The 21,403-nt window shown below is 55.1% G+C and overlaps 3 protein-coding genes across 3 annotated transcripts; all 3 read right to left on the reverse strand.

Moving 5' to 3' along the window:
• Positions 1-344: 344 nt before the first annotated feature.
• LOC145529856 (uncharacterized) lies at positions 345-5,414 on the reverse strand. Its single transcript, XM_081550619.1, has 3 exons — positions 1,966-5,414; positions 1,254-1,566; positions 345-1,003 (listed from the first exon to the last, which is right to left on the reverse strand). The coding sequence occupies exons 1-3, from the start codon at positions 2,200-2,202 to the stop codon at positions 375-377; spliced, it is 1,179 nt and encodes a 392-aa protein (XP_081406745.1). The 5' UTR covers positions 2,203-5,414; the 3' UTR covers positions 345-374.
• Positions 5,415-7,997: 2,583 nt separating this feature from the next.
• On the reverse strand, positions 7,998-9,821 carry LOC145529967 (uncharacterized). Its single transcript, XM_081550743.1, has 3 exons — positions 9,613-9,821; positions 8,901-9,213; positions 7,998-8,650 (listed from the first exon to the last, which is right to left on the reverse strand). Exons 1-3 carry the CDS (start codon positions 9,745-9,747, stop codon positions 8,022-8,024), a joined length of 1,077 nt encoding a protein of 358 aa, XP_081406869.1. The 5' UTR covers positions 9,748-9,821; the 3' UTR covers positions 7,998-8,021.
• A 5,723-nt stretch (positions 9,822-15,544) lies between these two features.
• On the reverse strand, positions 15,545-20,612 carry LOC145529885 (uncharacterized). The gene is made up of 3 exons (XM_081550647.1): positions 17,258-20,612; positions 16,546-16,858; positions 15,545-16,295 (listed from the first exon to the last, which is right to left on the reverse strand). Exons 1-3 carry the CDS (start codon positions 17,492-17,494, stop codon positions 15,667-15,669), a joined length of 1,179 nt encoding a protein of 392 aa, XP_081406773.1. The 5' UTR covers positions 17,495-20,612; the 3' UTR covers positions 15,545-15,666.
• Positions 20,613-21,403: the final 791 nt, after the last annotated feature.

Genomic DNA, 21,403 nt, shown 5'->3' on the forward strand with positions numbered 1-21,403 from the left:
ACATGATATCTTGAAAGGACGTACACCGTCCTGTCAGCTATCAAAGGCTAGTTCAAATGACATAAAAATGAGAACTCTCCAATGGAGTCTTACAGTAGGTGGAGAGTCCGAAAGAAACTCCTTCAGTCATTTCACTGAGAGTCATTGATTGGGGACACCAAGAATATAGGAAGGAATGCAGAAAGAAAAGTTGAAATTGTGTTCAGGATCGGGGGGAGGGATGAACAGGGCGTGCTTGCCTTGAATCCAGGCTTTGTTGGGGGGTGGGGCATAAAGATCAAACGGGTCTGAAACCACAAAGTGGTGATGGTAACACAGTATCACCAGAGTCACACAACAGTGTTCCCAAATTGCAACAATGATGAAAAAGTTTACTAATCCCAACTTAACCAACAAAAATACACGAAACCATACAAAAAGTAAAACATCACCAGTAAGGTGGAAACAAACCAAATGCAAAGCAGTTCAGGGGAAAGGAACTCCATGTCCCCTGGGGGCAGACCGAGTTGACGGCGTCCACGGTGAGCCGACAGGGATGGAGGCGGCAGAGCCGACCGCTCCCCTGGACGTGGTGTTTCCGGCAAGGGCTCTGGGTCTCTGTCCAGAGCGGGGGCTCGTTCTTCCTGCAGGGGCGGGTGAGTCATCGTCGGCGTCTGGGTGTTGCGCGGGAGCCAGGGCAGGCTCTCCCTGCCGAGGCGGTGACTCCTCCTCTGCCTCGGGTTCTCCTGCCAAAGCCCGAGCAGGTACAGGTGCACGTGGAGGTGGAGGTTCTGGCTGAGGGGGTGGGACATCAGTGCCTGGGGCTGGGGGTCCTGCAGGCACGGAGATCCGATCTGCCCGGTGTGCTGGCCAGAACCCAGCTGGCCTGGTGTCTCTGCGAGGGCAAGTCTCGGTTCTCCATCTGCCCTCGGTGGATCCCTGGGTCCTGCACCTGGAGCCACCACCTCTGTAGGGACAGGTCTGGGAAGTGGAGCCTGGTTCCAGTTGGAGGCCAGTGCTAGAGCTGGGGGAGAAGCAAAGTTTGCCCACAGGCCAGCCTTGGCATGTGCGTATCCCGGGACAGAAAGCTTCCAAGAGATTCCCAAAGAATACCCAGGGTCGGATGTCTTTTGGGACTGAAGTGTGCAAGATGGGGGTGGGGGTGTGAGGCCAGCGCTTGCTGTAGGCCCAGCAGCATCTTTCGGGGACTCGTCCCTGTGTAGCTCAGCACCCCCTCCCCACACACTCCCGTGCACCAGCCCCAGCGTCCTCACCTCTGTGCTCTGGCGTGCTGGGCTCCAGGTCCTCCTGCTGCCTCAGAGGCCGGGGTTCTCGGGACTCCGGGTCGGAGCCGGGTGTGCTGAGCTCCGTGGCAGCCTCAGACTGGGCCGCCGGGTGTATCCTGGGCGGTGTCTCGGCAGCAGGCCTTCCCCGCCTCCGCTTCGCCCCCGGTGGGGCTGATGCCTCCGTGGGCACGCTCACCTGGAGCCTGCACTGGGCCTCAGGGGCGGGGGGGTGGTGCTCCGACCCCTCCCTCCGGGAGGTGGACGGGGTGTCCCCGTCCTCGGCCTCATCACGTGGGAAGCTCTGCAACGACAGTGACCGTCAGCCAGCCGTGCTGGGACTTTTCCGAGCTGGGCCTGGCCAGTGGAGCCGCTGCTTCTGCCTGCTCGAACTTCTCTTCCCAGAAGGGTCAGAGACGTGTGTCTGCTCAGATCCCCACCCGGGAGGAAAGAGACCCACCTGAGGGTGTGAGGCCAGCCTGGGCGGCCGGCGCTGCCCGCACTCTCCCCATCCCAGCCAGCCTGCTCTCCCCTGGGGTGTGGACACAACTTGCCCGTCGGCTTCTGACCCCACATCCGCCTGGGCTTCCTTGAGGGAGACACACCCCGAGAAACCCGCATCCACACACACAGGCAAAGGACCCGGTGTTTCCGGGTGGCATGGGAGAGGTGGGCTGGCCCGGCCTGGGGCTCCCCGTGTTACCTTTCTGTTTCTCCGGGCAAAGGGCCAGAGGCCTCTCGGGGGTGCCCTGAGCCAACGTTGACAGGGTGCCCACGCACACTGCCTGTGAGCTCTCCTGAGGCCCCGGCCTCTGGGCAGGGGCAAACAGCAGAACATCCTGGCAGCAAGTGATCTGGCTGGGGGCTCCTCTCCGCTCTGGAGGCCTGGATACCCGGGTTGCGGGTTCTGTTGGGTTCTGTTGCCGGCAGGTGACATCATTTCCTGGGGTTCGTGCTGAGGTCCCTTCCCCAAAGCTTCCCAAGGGAATCTCTGGGTTTCTGACTGCTCGACCACCCCCCTTAGGCCATGTGCAGGCACAGTGACAGCCACACTGCCCAGCCCACAGCCCTGGGGAGGCCTGGGTGCAGCCAGGGCCTGAGCTCCGAGGACCCCGCTGCTCTCAGACCAGGCTCCTTCTTCTCATAAGTGGTGTGGCCCTGGACAAGCGTATGCCCCTCAGGGTTTCCCCAGTCTCTCCATCTGCAGAGTGGGGGTCATTCTCCCATCTGCTTCCTAGTTCTGTCGGCCTACGAGCAGCTCCATGCCTTTCCACCTGGGGCCGATATCACGTGGAGCTTGTGCGCTGAGACTTCAGAAAGAAAGACTCCATCCAGGGCTGACACAGCACAGAATGGGGCAGAACGAGGCCTGGATGCGCCGTGGTACCCAGGAAAAGGCACTCCCCCTCCTGACTGTTTTGAGACCCCGCATCCAAGTTGGAGGACCGAAAGGAAGACTCGAAGGTCTCCCTCTCTTATAGAAAAGAGTAGCCAACTTTCTGGTCCTCTGTTTCCATTGAGATTCTGTTCAAGTGTCCCAGCTCGGCTTCTGCGGGTGGCTGAGCTTCTAAGGGCTCCCTGCGTTCTTGTCTTTTCCTCTCCAAACCTTCCGTCCTTTTCCCCCTTCTGGGGTGGATGGGCGCTGTCGTTGCTTCTACCTTCGAGACAGATTGATGAAAAGTCTGGACCGTCGATTCCTTTCCTCTCTCTGGTTCCGTGTCTCTCTCTGGCTCTGTCCCTCTCTTTTCCCTTCTCGATTCAGTCTGTGTCTTCCTCTTTCTCTCTCGTGTGTGGATGGATGGATGCTAGGAATGCACATGTATATGATTAGATGAGGGTTATGTTTTAGGGATAGGTTAGAGGGAGAGAAAGGCTTTAGGTCGGAGTTGGTCATGGGGGAAGGGTCAAGGGTGGTGGTGGTGTTTCTTGGAATCTGAGTGCTGTGCATTCTTCGTCTCTTTCCATATGAACCCCTTCTCAGATACACCACTTGCAAGGAGTCTCTCATGTTCCGTTTCCTATCTTTTGCATTTCTGAATGCTTAGCTTCTCTGTTGTGAAGAGGTTCCATTGGATGGAAACCCGTTGGCGTACTTCGTTTTCCTCTTTCCCTTACTTGAAGAGACCCATTTCTACCTCCGCCCAGCAAATGGCAAGGAGACTCTGATGTTAAGGAGCCTTTGACCTACGCTTCTTTCTAGCTATCTCATGATATCAGTCTTTAGGGTGAGGTTTTTCCCCGATATTGAGGTGGTGTGAGATCAAAACCAATAGCGTTCTTCAGATGTAGCTGTCTGGTTTTCCCATGGACATTTATTGAAGAGGCTTTCTTGTTCCCATTTGGATATTCTCCCCTTCTGTGTCAGAGATGAGTTGACCATGGATGCCGGGGTTTGTTTCTGGACCCTCAACTTTATTCCATCGATCTGGATCTGTGTGTGTTGTTGTATTCCCAATAGCATACTGTCCTGCTGCTGCCGCTGCGGCTAAGTCACTTCAGTCGTGCCTGACTCTGTGCGACCCCATGGCCTGCAGCCTACCAGGCTCCTCCGTCCATGGCATTTTCCAGGCAAGAGTACTGGAGTGGGTCGCCATCGCCTTCTCCGATACTCTCCTGAGGATCCTAGTTTGGTCGTCTAATTTCCTTTCACACAACCTTGGATGTCCGTATCGGGGCTTTTTCGTCGGATTGTATTGACAATTTAGGCTCTTTTCTGTTTCCGTACCCCTTTTGCAATTCTTTGTTCGGTGCGAAAATGCATTGGCCTTTTGGGAGGAATAGCATCGAAGCTGTGGATTGCCTTGTGGGGCTGTGACATCATTTTCCCAATAGGAATTCTTTCAAGCCCTGAGCACAGCTTCTCTTTCCAGTGGTTGGTGTGGGCTTGATCTTCCTTCTTCCATCTCTCGCCGTTTTGTCAGGACAGGTCCTTCCTTCCCTTCTGGGTTAGATGGACTCGTGGGTATCACTTCAGTGAATGGCATTGTCAGTGGGGGTGATAATTCCCTTCTCATTGGAAGACTTTGCTGTGAGTATTAGAAATGCAAGTGATTTCTCTTCCCCTTCCTCCCTGTCCATCTCTCAGAGCCACCGGGAAACAGAGGCCTCATCCAGGGTCACACAGGCCTGAGGGAGTGCAACTAGACTGTTGTTTCTCCAGGCCCTCAGTGCTGGACATCATCCGGGATACTCTGTGTGTGTCTTCCTCAGTCTGCTGTCCCTTCAGACCTTTCCCTAGTTTTCACAGGCTTGTCGTGTTGGTGTTCTTTGTCTGTTTGGAGACACATCCTTGAGAAGCTTTGTGTTTCCACTCATTCGTCTCGCGATGTATGACCTGTCTTTTGCTTTTGTAATGAGGTCTTTCCCACAGTAGATATCTTTGATTTTGCAAAGTCCACTGTATTCTCTGGGTTGTTTTGTGAGCTGCCTTTTCGTTTTGTGTGTGAAGACTCAAAGCACATGTCCGGTTTCTGCTCATTGCTCTTCTAGATTTGTGACAAGTTTTCATGGAAACTTTGTCTAGGGATAACTGGAAGTGAACTCGGTGTAAGGTGTCAAGTCTCCATCTCCATTCATGTCATGCCCTGCAGTTTCCAATTCCCTGTTCCTGAGTGGTTTTGGAGACCTTGTGGGAAGTTTGGTTGCATCGGAGTTTGCGTTTCCACCTTGAGTAGATTCACACTGTTCTGCCCTCAGGGACACTGTCAAGGGGGAGTGAGGAGCTGCCTGCACTTCCAGCAGTGACCACACGGTGGGGCGAGTGCTGCTCTCCCCTCTGGGAGCCCCAGGCCACAGGCATCCCAGTGAGGAGCCAGCTCTGTGCTCAGCTGAAAGGAGTTAGTCTCTCAGGAGCCTCTGAGCCCTTGCCTTTGGATCACCCAGGGTGGGCATTTGCTGTGACAGAAAAAATTGCCCTGAATTCCATGGACGGAAGAGCCTGGCTGTGTGGAGTTCGTGAGTTGCCGTGAATCAGACACAACTGAGGACACAAAAATTCAATAGACTAAAACACTTTTTGGGGGTGGGGGGAGTGAAAGGGGGTGATGTGGGGTTTTTTGTCTTATATAATAGCCGAGGGAAATCTAGTTTAAACCTAAATTCACATAGATGGGAAAGGTATAGCTCTCCGTCACCCTATTAAAAAAAAAAAAAAAAAAACGACTTCACTTTTCTGAAAGCTTATTTAGTAGCTTCCTTGAGCAGTTCATTGTGAAGGATTTTTTTTTTTTTTTCTGTGACATTGGCCTCATTAAAATGTACGGTTTGCCTTTACTGGATAATTTTGTTCATTGGTTTGTTAGGGAATCTTGGTAATATTTGAGTTTCCTGGGGAGTATGGTCACATGACCTGGCCCTGGCCAATCGGTGCGTTCCACCTCCCTGGCCACTGTGATTGGCTCCGGACTGGGGCAGTGCCCAATCGGGGCCCAGGGCCGGGCCTCACGTTGGAAGCCAGGGGAAGACGAGCTCTCGTCCTGCTGGGGTAGGGGAAGGGGTGGGGCCGGGGGAGGTCAGGCTCCAGCAGTGGGAGGGGCTTGAGGTCCGCCTGCGGCAGTTGGTGACCTTCCTGCTCCCCTCAGGGCAGAGCCGCCGGCCTGAGAATGAGGGCGCTGCTGAGCCCAAGGCGCTGGGATGGCCCGCTGCTGCTGTGGTCCCAGAGCTCCACCCGAGACCTGAGGGAGGCCGTCTGCCCGTGAGTCCTCTCCCGCTTGTCTGTCAGCTTGTTTGAACCATGCTGGGTTTTCTGCCCAGCTGGCTAAGGGGAGTCCCTGGAAATGCAAGGGTGTGGGTTTTGGCAGACTTCAGGGAAGACATGCCAGATGAGCCTGGGAGACTCCAGCTTAATCTGGATTCAGGAGATATCTCTTCGGGCCAGCTAGTAATTGTAGGATAAGCCTAATGAGTCTTCACAGGATGAAGAGAGTAACGTGCCAAGGTAGCAATCGATGTCCTCATTCGAGAGGATGAAGCTGGTGCTCAGAGAAGGGGGGAACTTGGCCACAGCAAGGAGGTGTGCACCCAGACAGAACCCCCAGATCCGGCCATTGGAGCTCAGGGAGGCCACTGGTGTGGCTTGTCCCTGTGGCAGGGGCCGAGGCACGCAGCCCACCCTGATTCCTGCAGGGGCCTGACTTGGGAAGTGCCATCTGGTAGCTTTGAGACTCACCAAACCAAATTGCACTGGAGAGAGGAAGGACACCTTCCTTCATCCACCCCCCACCCCCGCCGGATTCCCACATACCCTGACCCCTTTCTCTTGATTTCGGAGCCATTTCCAGAGTCCCGCTCATATGACCTCATTCGAAGTGCACTGTGGACGAGCTGCCATCTGCAGCTGCTACCACAGCAGCCAAGGGCTTTAGCTCCCGAGTACCTCCCTTCCTTTGGAACTTGGGGGCCCTCTACTCCCCACTTGCACACCACAGACCTTTGCTGAGGATTGTGGGGACCCTCACTCAGTTTGCAGCACGTTGTAGCCATCCCTGTCCTCTCAATACCTCCCTTGCCACTCAGCTTGTGAGCCCCTTTGGAGCAGCGTGGCCCACCTGGCTGCAACGGAAGAGACACAGCTGACAGTGAAACAACAGCTTAGATCTGACAGCCGGAAAGCTCTGTCAAAAGGGACCTCCCTCTTCACACCGTAGAGGCTGTAGGAGCCGCCAGGCTTTCGGAACCAGTGCAGGGGCCAAAATGACTCCACAGCCGTTTTCCTTCCTGGGGAGGGTTCTGGCTCGAGTGGGAATGGCTCAAGTCTCCTAAGGTTCTGAAAGCCCACTGTGTGCAGATTCACGGTACACAGAGAGGAGAAGGTGGAGTCCTGCCCTGGAGGTGGTCACAGCTCACGGATGAGCCAGGCAGGCAGGCAGGCAGGCAGGCAGGGCATGAGAACACCTGAGCTGCCTTCATGAGTGAATGGTGTGGGGGCAGAGGAAGAGAAGCCGGTCTGCTCCCCCATGTGGTGCCCAGGGCAGGTTGTCCCCAGAGGAAACCCTTACGACGGTGAGGACTCTCACTGCTGTTTCCCAAGGGGTTCCGTCGGTGCGTGTCTTCCCCGGAGCGGTCAGGCCGTCTCTAAAGTACACTGGCCATGGGCATTGCCTCTCCTTGGAACTTCCCACGTGTTTCTCTTTTTTATGGAACAGTGATTTTTCTAGAGGGGTTCTGGGCCACAAGGTTGTTGGGTCATTTTCTAGCCTTCTGTCGTGAAGAACGCTTTCCTGGGCGTTGGGGTGGTTTGTTGTTCCAGCTCCCTTTCTTGGCTTCTTTTGGGAGCTGGTGCAACAAGAGGAGCTCAGCCTCTGCCTTCTGGCTGAGATGTCACCCTTCAAACAGCAATGCCTGCCTGGAGATAATGATGGCATTTGCCAACAGGGCTTCGTTTGGCACATGATATCTTGAAAGGACGTACACCGTCCTGTCAGCTATCAAAGGCTAGTTCAAATGACATAAAAATGAGAACTCTCCAATGGAGTCTTACAGTAGGTGGAGAGTCCGAAAGAAACTCCTTCAGTCATTTCACTGAGAGTCATTGATTGGGGACACCAAGAATATAGGAAGGAATGCAGAAAGAAAAGTTGAAATTGTGTTCAGGATCGGGGGGAGGGATGAACAGGGCGTGCTTGCCTTGAATCCAGGCTTTGTTGGGGGGTGGGGCATAAAGATCAAACGGGTCTGAAACCACAAAGTGGTGATGGTAACACAGTATCACCAGAGTCACACAACAGTGTTCCCAAATTGCAACAATGATGAAAAAGTTTACTAATCCCAACTTAACCAACAAAAATACACGAAACCATACAAAAAGTAAAACATCACCAGTAAGGTGGAAACAAACCAAATGCAAAGCAGTTCAGGGGAAAGGAACTCCATGTCCCCTGGGGGCAGACCGAGTTGACGGCGTCCACGGTGAGCCGACAGGGATGGAGGCGGCAGAGCCGACCGCTCCCCTGGACGTGGTGTTTCCGGCAAGGGCTCTGGGTCTCTGTCCAGAGCGGGGGCTCGTTCTTCCTGCAGGGGCGGGTGAGTCATCGTCGGCGTCTGGGTGTTGCGCGGGAGCCAGGGCAGGCTCTCCCTGCCGAGGCGGTGACTCCTCCTCTGCCTCGGGTTCTCCTGCCAAAGCCCGAGCAGGTACAGGTGCACGTGGAGGTGGAGGTTCTGGCTGAGGGGGTGGGACATCAGTGCCTGGGGCTGGGGGTCCTGCAGGCACGGAGATCCGATCTGCCCGGTGTGCTGGCCAGAACCCAGCTGGCCTGGTGTCTCTGCGAGGGCAAGTCTCGGTTCTCCATCTGCCCTCGGTGGATCCCTGGGTCCTGCACCTGGAGCCACCACCTCTGTAGGGACAGGTCTGGGAAGTGGAGCCTGGTTCCAGTTGGAGGCCAGTGCTAGAGCTGGGGGAGAAGCAAAGTTTGCCCACAGGCCAGCCTTGGCATGTGCGTATCCCGGGACAGAAAGCTTCCAAGAGATTCCCAAAGAATACCCAGGGTCGGATGTCTTTTGGGACTGAAGTGTGCAAGATGGGGGTGGGGGTGTGAGGCCAGCGCTTGCTGTAGGCCCAGCAGCATCTTTCGGGGACTCGTCCCTGTGTAGCTCAGCACCCCCTCCCCACACACTCCCGTGCACCAGCCCCAGCGTCCTCACCTCTGTGCTCTGGCGTGCTGGGCTCCAGGTCCTCCTGCTGCCTCAGAGGCCGGGGTTCTCGGGACTCCGGGTCGGAGCCGGGTGTGCTGAGCTCCGTGGCAGCCTCAGACTGGGCCGCCGGGTGTATCCTGGGCGGTGTCTCGGCAGCAGGCCTTCCCCGCCTCCGCTTCGCCCCCGGTGGGGCTGATGCCTCCGTGGGCACGCTCACCTGGAGCCTGCACTGGGCCTCAGGGGCGGGGGGGTGGTGCTCCGACCCCTCCCTCCGGGAGGTGGACGGGGTGTCCCCGTCCTCGGCCTCATCACGTGGGAAGCTCTGCAACGACAGTGACCGTCAGCCAGCCGTGCTGGGACTTTTCCGAGCTGGGCCTGGCCAGTGGAGCCGCTGCTTCTGCCTGCTCGAACTTCTCTTCCCAGAAGGGTCAGAGACGTGTGTCTGCTCAGATCCCCACCCGGGAGGAAAGAGACCCACCTGAGGGTGTGAGGCCAGCCTGGGCGGCCGGCGCTGCCCGCACTCTCCCCATCCCAGCCAGCCTGCTCTCCCCTGGGGTGTGGACACAACTTGCCCGTCGGCTTCTGACCCCACATCCGCCTGGGCTTCCTTGAGGGAGACACACCCCGAGAAACCCGCATCCACACACACAGGCAAAGGACCCGGTGTTTCCGGGTGGCATGGGAGAGGTGGCCTGGCCCGGCCTGGGGCTCCCCGTGTTACCTTTCTGTTTCTCCGGGCAAAGGGCCAGAGGCCTCTCGGGGGTGCCCTGAGCCAACGTTGACAGGGTGCCCACGCACACTGCCTGTGAGCTCTCCTGAGGCCCCGGCCTCTGGGCAGGGGCAAACAGCAGAACATCCTGGCAGCAAGTGATCTGGCTGGGGGCTCCTCTCCGCTCTGGAGGCCTGGATACCCGGGTTGCGGGTTCTGTTGGGTTCTGTTGCCGGCAGGTGACATCATTTCCTGGGGTTCGTGCTGAGGTCCCTTCCCCAAAGCTTCCCAAGGGAATCTCTGGGATTCTGACTGCTCGACCACCCCCCTTAGGCCATGTGCAGGCACAGTGACAGCCACACTGCCCAGCCCACAGCCCTGGGGAGGCCTGGGTGCAGCCAGGGCCTGAGCTCCGAGGACCCCGCTGCTCTCAGACCAGGCTCCTTCTTCTCATAAGTGGTGTGGCCCTGGACAAGCGTATGCCCCTCAGGGTTTCCCCAGTCTCTCCATCTGCAGAGTGGGGGTCATTCTCCCATCTGCTTCCTAGTTCTGTCGGCCTACGAGCAGCTCCATGCCTTTCCACCTGGGGCCGATATCACGTGGAGCTTGTGCGCTGAGACTTCAGAAAGAAAGACTCCATCCAGGGCTGACACAGCACAGAATGGGGCAGAACGAGGCCTGGATGCGCCGTGGTACCCAGGAAAAGGCACTCCCCCTCCTGACTGTTTTGAGACCCCGCATCCAAGTTGGAGGACCGAAAGGAAGACTCGAAGGTCTCCCTCTCTTATAGAAAAGAGTAGCCAACTTTCTGGTCCTCTGTTTCCATTGAGATTCTGTTCAAGTGTCCCAGCTCGGCTTCTGCGGGTGGCTGAGCTTCTAAGGGCTCCCTGCGTTCTTGTCTTTTCCTCTCCAAACCTTCCGTCCTTTTCCCCCTTCTGGGGTGGATGGGCGCTGTCGTTGCTTCTACCTTCGAGACAGATTGATGAAAAGTCTGGACCGTCGATTCCTTTCCTCTCTCTGGTTCCGTGTCTCTCTCTGGCTCTGTCCCTCTCTTTTCCCTTCTCGATTCAGTCTGTGTCTTCCTCTTTCTCTCTCGTGTGTGGATGGATGGATGCTAGGAATGCACATGTATATGATTAGATGAGGGTTATGTTTTAGGGATAGGTTAGAGGGAGAGAAAGGCTTTAGGTCGGAGTTGGTCATGGGGGAAGGGTCAAGGGTGGTGGTGGTGTTTCTTGGAATCTGAGTGCTGTGCATTCTTCGTCTCTTTCCATATGAACCCCTTCTCAGATACACCACTTGCAAGGAGTCTCTCATGTTCCGTTTCCTATCTTTTGCATTTCTGAATGCTTAGCTTCTCTGTTGTGAAGAGGTTCCATTGGATGGAAACCCGTTGGCGTACTTCGTTTTCCTCTTTCCCTTACTTGAAGAGACCCATTTCTACCTCCGCCCAGCAAATGGCAAGGAGACTCTGATGTTAAGGAGCCTTTGACCTACGCTTCTTTCTAGCTATCTCATGATATCAGTCTTTAGGGTGAGGTTTTTCCCCGATATTGAGGTGGTGTGAGATCAAAACCAATAGCGTTCTTCAGATGTAGCTGTCTGGTTTTCCCATGGACATTTATTGAAGAGGCTTTCTTGTTCCCATTTGGATATTCTCCCCTTCTGTGTCAGAGATGAGTTGACCATGGATGCCGGGGTTTGTTTCTGGACCCTCAACTTTATTCCATCGATCTGGATCTGTGTGTGTTGTTGTATTCCCAATAGCATACTGTCCTGCTGCTGCCGCTGCGGCTAAGTCACTTCAGTCGTGCCTGACTCTGTGCGACCCCATGGCCTGCAGCCTACCAGGCTCCTCCGTCCATGGCATTTTCCAGGCAAGAGTACTGGAGTGGGTCGCCATCGCCTTCTCCGATACTCTCCTGAGGATCCTAGTTTGGTCGTCTAATTTCCTTTCACACAACCTTGGATGTCCGTATCGGGGCTTTTTCGTCGGATTGTATTGACAATTTAGGCTCTTTTCTGTTTCCGTACCCCTTTTGCAATTCTTTGTTCGGTGCGAAAATGCATTGGCCTTTTGGGAGGAATAGCATCGAAGCTGTGGATTGCCTTGTGGGGCTGTGACATCATTTTCCCAATAGGAATTCTTTCAAGCCCTGAGCACAGCTTCTCTTTCCAGTGGTTGGTGTGGGCTTGATCTTCCTTCTTCCATCTCTCGCCGTTTTGTCAGGACAGGTCCTTCCTTCCCTTCTGGGTTAGATGGACTCGTGGGTATCACTTCAGTGAATGGCATTGTCAGTGGGGGTGATAATTCCCTTCTCATTGGAAGACTTTGCTGTGAGTATTAGAAATGCAAGTGATTTCTCTTCCCCTTCCTCCCTGTCCATCTCTCAGAGCCACCGGGAAACAGAGGCCTCATCCAGGGTCACACAGGCCTGAGGGAGTGCAACTAGACTGTTGTTTCTCCAGGCCCTCAGTGCTGGACATCATCCGGGATACTCTGTGTGTGTCTTCCTCAGTCTGCTGTCCCTTCAGACCTTTCCCTAGTTTTCACAGGCTTGTCGTGTTGGTGTTCTTTGTCTGTTTGGAGACACATCCTTGAGAAGCTTTGTGTTTCCACTCATTCGTCTCGCGATGTATGACCTGTCTTTTGCTTTTGTAATGAGGTCTTTCCCACAGTAGATATCTTTGATTTTGCAAAGTCCACTGTATTCTCTGGGTTGTTTTGTGAGCTGCCTTTTCGTTTTGTGTGTGAAGACTCAAAGCACATGTCCGGTTTCTGCTCATTGCTCTTCTAGATTTGTGACAAGTTTTCATGGAAACTTTGTCTAGGGATAACTGGAAGTGAACTCGGTGTAAGGTGTCAAGTCTCCATCTCCATTCATGTCATGCCCTGCAGTTTCCAATTCCCTGTTCCTGAGTGGTTTTGGAGACCTTGTGGGAAGTTTGGTTGCATCGGAGTTTGCGTTTCCACCTTGAGTAGATTCACACTGTTCTGCCCTCAGGGACACTGTCAAGGGGGAGTGAGGAGCTGCCTGCACTTCCAGCAGTGACCACACGGTGGGGCGAGTGCTGCTCTCCCCTCTGGGAGCCCCAGGCCACAGGCATCCCAGTGAGGAGCCAGCTCTGTGCTCAGCTGAAAGGAGTTAGTCTCTCAGGAGCCTCTGAGCCCTTGCCTTTGGATCACCCAGGGTGGGCATTTGCTGTGACAGAAAAAATTGCCCTGAATTCCATGGACGGAAGAGCCTGGCTGTGTGGAGTTCGTGAGTTGCCGTGAATCAGACACAACTGAGGACACAAAAATTCAATAGACTAAAACACTTTTTGGGGGTGGGGGGAGTGAAAGGGGGTGATGTGGGGTTTTTTGTCTTATATAATAGCCGAGGGAAATCTAGTTTAAACCTAAATTCACATAGATGGGAAAGGTATAGCTCTCCGTCACCCTATTAAAAAAAAAAAAAAAAAAACGACTTCACTTTTCTGAAAGCTTATTTAGTAGCTTCCTTGAGCAGTTCATTGTGAAGGATTTTTTTTTTTTTCTGTGACATTGGCCTCATTAAAATGTACGGTTTGCCTTTACTGGATAATTTTGTTCATTGGTTTGTTAGGGAATCTTGGTAATATTTGAGTTTCCTGGGGAGTATGGTCACATGACCTGGCCCTGGCCAATCGGTGCGTTCCACCTCCCTGGCCACTGTGATTGGCTCCGGACTGGGGCAGTGCCCAATCGGGGCCCAGGGCCGGGCCTCACGTTGGAAGCCAGGGGAAGACGAGCTCTCGTCCTGCTGGGGTAGGGGAAGGGGTGGGGCCGGGGGAGGTCAGGCTCCAGCAGTGGGAGGGGCTTGAGGTCCGCCTGCGGCAGTTGGTGACCTTCCTGCTCCCCTCAGGGCAGAGCCGCCGGCCTGAGAATGAGGGCGCTGCTGAGCCCAAGGCGCTGGGATGGCCCGCTGCTGCTGTGGTCCCAGAGCTCCACCCGAGACCTGAGGGAGGCCGTCTGCCCGTGAGTCCTCTCCCGCTTGTCTGTCAGCTTGTTTGAACCATGCTGGGTTTTCTGCCCAGCTGGCTAAGGGGAGTCCCTGGAAATGCAAGGGTGTGGGTTTTGGCAGACTTCAGGGAAGACATGCCAGATGAGCCTGGGAGACTCCAGCTTAATCTGGATTCAGGAGATATCTCTTCGGGCCAGCTAGTAATTGTAGGATAAGCCTAATGAGTCTTCACAGGATGAAGAGAGTAACGTGCCAAGGTAGCAATCGATGTCCTCATTCGAGAGGATGAAGCTGGTGCTCAGAGAAGGGGGGAACTTGGCCACAGCAAGGAGGTGTGCACCCAGACAGAACCCCCAGATCCGGCCATTGGAGCTCAGGGAGGCCACTGGTGTGGCTTGTCCCTGTGGCAGGGGCCGAGGCACGCAGCCCACCCTGATTCCTGCGGGGGCCTGACTTGGGAAGTGCCATCTGGTAGCTTTGAGACTCACCAAACCAAATTGCACTGGAGAGAGGAAGGACACCTTCCTTCATCCACCCCCCACCCCCGCCGGATTCCCACATACCCTGACCCCTTTCTCTTGATTTCGGAGCCATTTCCAGAGTCCCGCTCATATGACCTCATTCGAAGTGCACTGTGGACGAGCTGCCATCTGCAGCTGCTACCACAGCAGCCAAGGGCTTTAGCTCCCGAGTACCTCCCTTCCTTTGGAACTTGGGGGCCCTCTACTCCCCACTTGCACACCACAGACCTTTGCTGAGGATTGTGGGGACCCTCACTCAGTTTGCAGCACGTTGTAGCCATCCCTGTCCTCTCAATACCTCCCTTGCCACTCAGCTTGTGAGCCCCTTTGGAGCAGCGTGGCCCACCTGGCTGCAACGGAAGAGACACAGCTGACAGTGAAACAACAGCTTAGATCTGACAGCCGGAAAGCTCTGTCAAAAGGGACCTCCCTCTTCACACCGTAGAGGCTGTAGGAGCCGCCAGGCTTTCGGAACCAGTGCAGGGGCCAAAATGACTCCACAGCCGTTTTCCTTCCTGGGGAGGGTTCTGGCTCGAGTGGGAATGGCTCAAGTCTCCTAAGGTTCTGAAAGCCCACTGTGTGCAGATTCACGGTACACAGAGAGGAGAAGGTGGAGTCCTGCCCTGGAGGTGGTCACAGCTCACGGATGAGCCAGGCAGGCAGGCAGGCAGGCAGGCAGGGCATGAGAACACCTGAGCTGCCTTCATGAGTGAATGGTGTGGGGGCAGAGGAAGAGAAGCCGGTCTGCTCCCCCATGTGGTGCCCAGGGCAGGTTGTCCCCAGAGGAAACCCTTACGACGGTGAGGACTCTCACTGCTGTTTCCCAAGGGGTTCCGTCGGTGCGTGTCTTCCCCGGAGCGGTCAGGCCGTCTCTAAAGTACACTGGCCATGGGCATTGCCTCTCCTTGGAACTTCCCACGTGTTTCTCTTTTTTATGGAACAGTGATTTTTCTAGAGGGGTTCTGGGCCACAAGGTTGTTGGGTCATTTTCTAGCCTTCTGTCGTGAAGAACGCTTTCCTGGGCGTTGGGGTGGTTTGTTGTTCCAGCTCCCTTTCTTGGCTTCTTTTGGGAGCTGGTGCAACAAGAGGAGCTCAGCCTCTGCCTTCTGGCTGAGATGTCACCCTTCAAACAGCAATGCCTGCCTGGAGATAATGATGGCATTTGCCAACAGGGCTTCGTTTGGCACATGATATCTTGAAAGGACGTACACCGTCCTGTCAGCTATCAAAGGCTAGTTCAAATGACATAAAAATGAGAACTCTCCAATGGAGTCTTACAGTAGGTGGAGAGTCCGAAAGAAACTCCTTCAGTCATTTCACTGAGAGTCATTGATTGGGGACACCAAGAATATAGGAAGGAATGCAGAAAGAAAAGTTGAAATTGTGTTCAGGATCGGGGGGAGGGATGAACAGGGCGTGCTTGCCTTGAATCCAGGCTTTGTTGGGGGGTGGGGCATAAAGATCAAACGGGTCTGAAACCACAAAGTGGTGATGGTAACACAGTATCACCAGAGTCACACAACAGTGTTCCCAAATTGCAACAATGATGAAAAAGTTTACTAATCCCAACTTAACCAACAAAAATACACGAAACCATACAAAAAGTAAAACATCACCAGTAAGGTGGAAACAAACCAAATGCAAAGCAGTTCAGGGGAAAGGAACTCCATGTCCCCTGGGGGCAGACCGAGTTGACGGCGTCCACGGTGAGCCGACAGGGATGGAGGCGGCAGAGCCGACCGCTCCCCTGGACGTGGTGTTTCCGGCAAGGGCTCTGGGTCTCTGTCCAGAGCGGGGGCTCGTTCTTCCTGCAGGGGCGGGTGAGTCATCGTCGGCGTCTGGGTGTTGCGCGGGAGCCAGGGCAGGCTCTCCCTGCCGAGGCGGTGACTCCTCCTCTGCCTCGGGTTCTCCTGCCAAAGCCCGAGCAGGTACAGGTGCACGTGGAGGTGGAGGTTCTGGCTGAGGGGGTGGGACATCAGTGCCTGGGGCTGGGGGTCCTGCAGGCACGGAGATCCGATCTGCCCGGTGTGCTGGCCAGAACCCAGCTGGCCTGGTGTCTCTGCGAGGGCAAGTCTCGGTTCTCCATCTGCCCTCGGTGGATCCCTGGGTCCTGCACCTGGAGCCACCACCTCTGTAGGGACAGGTCTGGGAAGTGGAGCCTGGTTCCAGTTGGAGGCCAGTGCTAGAGCTGGGGGAGAAGCAAAGTTTGCCCACAGGCCAGCCTTGGCATGTGCGTATCCCGGGACAGAAAGCTTCCAAGAGATTCCCAAAGAATACCCAGGGTCGGATGTCTTTTGGGACTGAAGTGTGCAAGATGGGGGTGGGGGTGTGAGGCCAGCGCTTGCTGTAGGCCCAGCAGCATCTTTCGGGGACTCGTCCCTGTGTAGCTCAGCACCCCCTCCCCACACACTCCCGTGCACCAGCCCCAGCGTCCTCACCTCTGTGCTCTGGCGTGCTGGGCTCCAGGTCCTCCTGCTGCCTCAGAGGCCGGGGTTCTCGGGACTCCGGGTCGGAGCCGGGTGTGCTGAGCTCCGTGGCAGCCTCAGACTGGGCCGCCGGGTGTATCCTGGGCGGTGTCTCGGCAGCAGGCCTTCCCCGCCTCCGCTTCGCCCCCGGTGGGGCTGATGCCTCCGTGGGCACGCTCACCTGGAGCCTGCACTGGGCCTCAGGGGCGGGGGGGTGGTGCTCCGACCCCTCCCTCCGGGAGGTGGACGGGGTGTCCCCGTCCTCGGCCTCATCACGTGGGAAGCTCTGCAACGACAGTGACCGTCAGCCAGCCGTGCTGGGAGTTTTCCGAGCTGGGCCTGGCCAGTGGAGCCGCTGCTTCTGCCTGCTCGAACTTCTCTTCCCAGAAGGGTCAGAGACGTGTGTCTGCTCAGATCCCCACCCGGGAGGAAAGAGACCCACCTGAGGGTGTGAGGCCAGCCTGGGCGGCCGGCGCTGCCCGCACTCTCCCCATCCCAGCCAGCCTGCTCTCCCCTGGGGTGTGGACACAACTTGCCCGTCGGCTTCTGACCCCACATCCGCCTGGGCTTCCTTGAGGGAGACACACCCCGAGAAACCCGCATCCACACACACAGGCAAAGGACCCGGTGTTTCCGGGTGGCATGGGAGAGGTGGGCTGGCCCGGCCTGGGGCTCCCCGTGTTACCTTTCTGTTTCTCCGGGCAAAGGGCCAGAGGCCTCTCGGGGGTGCCCTGAGCCAACGTTGACAGGGTGCCCACGCACACTGCCTGTGAGCTCTCCTGAGGCCCCGGCCTCTGGGCAGGGGCAAACAGCAGAACATCCTGGCAGCAAGTGATCTGGCTGGGGGCTCCTCTCCGCTCTGGAGGCCTGGATACCCGGGTTGCGGGTTCTGTTGGGTTCTGTTGCCGGCAGGTGACATCATTTCCTGGGGTTCGTGCTGAGGTCCCTTCCCCAAAGCTTCCCAAGGGAATCTCTGGGTTTCTGACTGCTCGACCACCCCCCTTAGGCCATGTGCAGGCACAGTGACAGCCACACTGCCCAGCCCACAGCCCTGGGGAGGCCTGGGTGCAGCCAGGGCCTGAGCTCCGAGGACCCCGCTGCTCTCAGACCAGGCTCCTTCTTCTCATAAGTGGTGTGGCCCTGGACAAGCGTATGCCCCTCAGGGTTTCCCCAGTCTCTCCATCTGCAGAGTGGGGGTCATTCTCCCATCTGCTTCCTAGTTCTGTCGGCCTACGAGCAGCTCCATGCCTTTCCACCTGGGGCCGATATCACGTGGAGCTTGTGCGCTGAGACTTCAGAAAGAAAGACTCCATCCAGGGCTGACACAGCACAGAATGGGGCAGAACGAGGCCTGGATGCGCCGTGGTACCCAGGAAAAGGCACTCCCCCTCCTGACTGTTTTGAGACCCCGCATCCAAGTTGGAGGACCGAAAGGAAGACTCGAAGGTCTCCCTCTCTTATAGAAAAGAGTAGCCAACTTTCTGGTCCTCTGTTTCCATTGAGATTCTGTTCAAGTGTCCCAGCTCGGCTTCTGCGGGTGGCTGAGCTTCTAAGGGCTCCCTGCGTTCTTGTCTTTTCCTCTCCAAACCTTCCGTCCTTTTCCCCCTTCTGGGGTGGATGGGCGCTGTCGTTGCTTCTACCTTCGAGACAGATTGATGAAAAGTCTGGACCGTCGATTCCTTTCCTCTCTCTGGTTCCGTGTCTCTCTCTGGCTCTGTCCCTCTCTTTTCCCTTCTCGATTCAGTCTGTGTCTTCCTCTTTCTCTCTCGTGTGTGGATGGATGGATGCTAGGAATGCACATGTATATGATTAGATGAGGGTTATGTTTTAGGGATAGGTTAGAGGGAGAGAAAGGCTTTAGGTCGGAGTTGGTCATGGGGGAAGGGTCAAGGGTGGTGGTGGTGTTTCTTGGAATCTGAGTGCTGTGCATTCTTCGTCTCTTTCCATATGAACCCCTTCTCAGATACACCACTTGCAAGGAGTCTCTCATGTTCCGTTTCCTATCTTTTGCATTTCTGAATGCTTAGCTTCTCTGTTGTGAAGAGGTTCCATTGGATGGAAACCCGTTGGCGTACTTCGTTTTCCTCTTTCCCTTACTTGAAGAGACCCATTTCTACCTCCGCCCAGCAAATGGCAAGGAAACTCTGATGTTAAGGAGCCTTTGACCTACGCTTCTTTCTAGCTATCTCATGATATCAGTCTTTAGGGTGAGGTTTTTCCCCGATATTGAGGTGGTGTGAGATCAAAACCAATAGCGTTCTTCAGATGTAGCTGTCTGGTTTTCCCATGGACATTTATTGAAGAGGCTTTCTTGTTCCCATTTGGATATTCTCCCCTTCTGTGTCAGAGATGAGTTGACCATGGATGCCGGGGTTTGTTTCTGGACCCTCAACTTTATTCCATCGATCTGGATCTGTGTGTGTTGTTGTATTCCCAATAGCATACTGTCCTGCTGCTGCCGCTGCGGCTAAGTCACTTCAGTCGTGCCTGACTCTGTGCGACCCCATGGCCTGCAGCCTACCAGGCTCCTCCGTCCATGGCATTTTCCAGGCAAGAGTACTGGAGTGGGTCGCCATCGCCTTCTCCGATACTCTCCTGAGGATCCTAGTTTGGTCGTCTAATTTCCTTTCACACAACCTTGGATGTCCGTATCGGGGCTTTTTCGTCGGATTGTATTGACAATTTAGGCTCTTTTCTGTTTCCGTACCCCTTTTGCAATTCTTTGTTCGGTGCGAAAATGCATTGGCCTTTTGGGAGGAATAGCATCGAAGCTGTGGATTGCCTTGTGGGGCTGTGACATCATTTTCCCAATAGGAATTCTTTCAAGCCCTGAGCACAGCTTCTCTTTCCAGTGGTTGGTGTGGGCTTGATCTTCCTTCTTCCATCTCTCGCCGTTTTGTCAGGACAGGTCCTTCCTTCCCTTCTGGGTTAGATGGACTCGTGGGTATCACTTCAGTGAATGGCATTGTCAGTGGGGGTGATAATTCCCTTCTCATTGGAAGACTTTGCTGTGAGTATTAGAAATGCAAGTGATTTCTCTTCCCCTTCCTCCCTGTCCATCTCTCAGAGCCACCGGGAAACAGAGGCCTCATCCAGGGTCACACAGGCCTGAGGGAGTGCAACTAGACTGTTGTTTCTCCAGGCCCTCAGTGCTGGACATCATCCGGGATACTCTGTGTGTGTCTTCCTCAGTCTGCTGTCCCTTCAGACCTTTCCCTAGTTTTCACAGGCTTGTCGTGTTGGTGTTCTTTGTCTGTTTGGAGACACATCCTTGAGAAGCTTTGTGTTTCCACTCATTCGTCTCGCGATGTATGACCTGTCTTTTGCTTTTGTAATGAGGTCTTTCCCACAGTAGATATCTTTGATTTTGCAAAGTCCACTGTATTCTCTGGGTTGTTTTGTGAGCTGCCTTTTCGTTTTGTGTGTGAAGACTCAAAGCACATGTCCGGTTTCTGCTCATTGCTCTTCTAGATTTGTGACAAGTTTTCATGGAAACTTTGTCTAGGGATAACTGGAAGTGAACTCGGTGTAAGGTGTCAAGTCTCCATCTCCATTCATGTCATGCCCTGCAGTTTCCAATTCCCTGTTCCTGAGTGGTTTTGGAGACCTTGTGGGAAGTTTGGTTGCATCGGAGTTTGCGTTTCCACCTTGAGTAGATTCACACTGTTCTGCCCTCAGGGACACTGTCAAGGGGGAGTGAGGAGCTGCCTGCACTTCCAGCAGTGACCACACGGTGGGGCGAGTGCTGCTCTCCCCTCTGGGAGCCCCAGGCCACAGGCATCCCAGTGAGGAGCCAGCTCTGTGCTCAGCTGAAAGGAGTTAGTCTCTCAGGAGCCTCTGAGCCCTTGCCTTTGGATCACCCAGGGTGGGCATTTGCTGTGACAGAAAAAATTGCCCTGAATTCCATGGACGGAAGAGCCTGGCTGTGTGGAGTTCGTGAGTTGCCGTGAATCAGACACAACTGAGGACACAAAAATTCAATAGACTAAAACACTTTTTGGGGGTGGGGGGAGTGAAAGGGGGTGATGTGGGGTTTTTTGTCTTATATAATAGCCGAGGGAAATCTAGTTTAAACCTAAATTCACATAGATGGGAAAGGTATAGCTCTCCGTCACCCTATTAAAAAAAAAAAAAAAAAACGACTTCACTTTTCTGAAAGCTTATTTAGTAGCTTCCTTGAGCAGTTCATTGTGAAGGATTTTTTTTTTTTTTCTGTGACATTGGCCTCATTAAAATGTACGGTTTGCCTTTACTGGATAATTTTGTTCATTGGTTTGTTAGGGAATCTTGGTAATATTTGAGTTTCCTGGGGAGTATGGTCACATGACCTGGCCCTGGCCAATCGGTGCGTTCCACCTCCCTGGCCACTGTGATTGGCTCCGGACTGGGGCAGTGCCCAATCGGGGCCCAGGGCCGGGCCTCACGTTGGAAGCCAGGGGAAGACGAGCTCTCGTCCTGCTGGGGTAGGGGAAGGGGTGGGGCCGGGGGAGGTCAGGCTCCAGCAGTGGGAGGGGCTTGAGGTCCGCCTGCGGCAGTTGGTGACCTTCCTGCTCCCCTCAGGGCAGAGCCGCCGGCCTGAGAATGAGGGCGCTGCTGAGCCCAAGGCGCTGGGATGGCCCGCTGCTGCTGTGGTCCCAGAGCTCCACCCGAGACCTGAGGGAGGCCGTCTGCCCGTGAGTCCTCTCCCGCTTGTCTGTCAGCTTGTTTGAACCATGCTGGGTTTTCTGCCCAGCTGGCTAAGGGGAGTCCCTGGAAATGCAAGGGTGTGGGTTTTGGCAGACTTCAGGGAAGACATGCCAGATGAGCCTGGGAGACTCCAGCTTAATCTGGA

Source organism: Giraffa tippelskirchi, chromosome 12, assembly GCF_054371585.1.
Source record: "Giraffa tippelskirchi isolate mGirTip1 chromosome 12, T2T-mGirTip1v1.2.pri, whole genome shotgun sequence".
NCBI lineage: Eukaryota > Metazoa > Chordata > Mammalia > Artiodactyla > Giraffidae > Giraffa > Giraffa tippelskirchi.

Coding starts and splice junctions, on each gene's coding strand:
- LOC145529856 (XM_081550619.1), bottom strand. CDS start 2,202: ATGATGTCACCTGCCGGCAACAGAACCCAACAGAACCCGCAACCCGGG. Junction 1,567..1,965: donor TTGCCCGGAGAAACAGAAAG/GTAACACGGGGA, acceptor CTGTCGTTGCAG/AGCTTCCCACGTGATGAGGC. Junction 1,004..1,253: donor CAGCACGCCAGAGCACAGAG/GTGAGGACGCTG, acceptor CTTCTCCCCCAG/CTCTAGCACTGGCCTCCAAC.
- LOC145529967 (XM_081550743.1), bottom strand. CDS start 9,747: ATGTTCTGCTGTTTGCCCCTGCCCAGAGGCCGGGGCCTCAGGAGAGCT. Junction 9,214..9,612: donor TTGCCCGGAGAAACAGAAAG/GTAACACGGGGA, acceptor CTGTCGTTGCAG/AGCTTCCCACGTGATGAGGC. Junction 8,651..8,900: donor CAGCACGCCAGAGCACAGAG/GTGAGGACGCTG, acceptor CTTCTCCCCCAG/CTCTAGCACTGGCCTCCAAC.
- LOC145529885 (XM_081550647.1), bottom strand. CDS start 17,494: ATGATGTCACCTGCCGGCAACAGAACCCAACAGAACCCGCAACCCGGG. Junction 16,859..17,257: donor TTGCCCGGAGAAACAGAAAG/GTAACACGGGGA, acceptor CTGTCGTTGCAG/AGCTTCCCACGTGATGAGGC. Junction 16,296..16,545: donor CAGCACGCCAGAGCACAGAG/GTGAGGACGCTG, acceptor CTTCTCCCCCAG/CTCTAGCACTGGCCTCCAAC.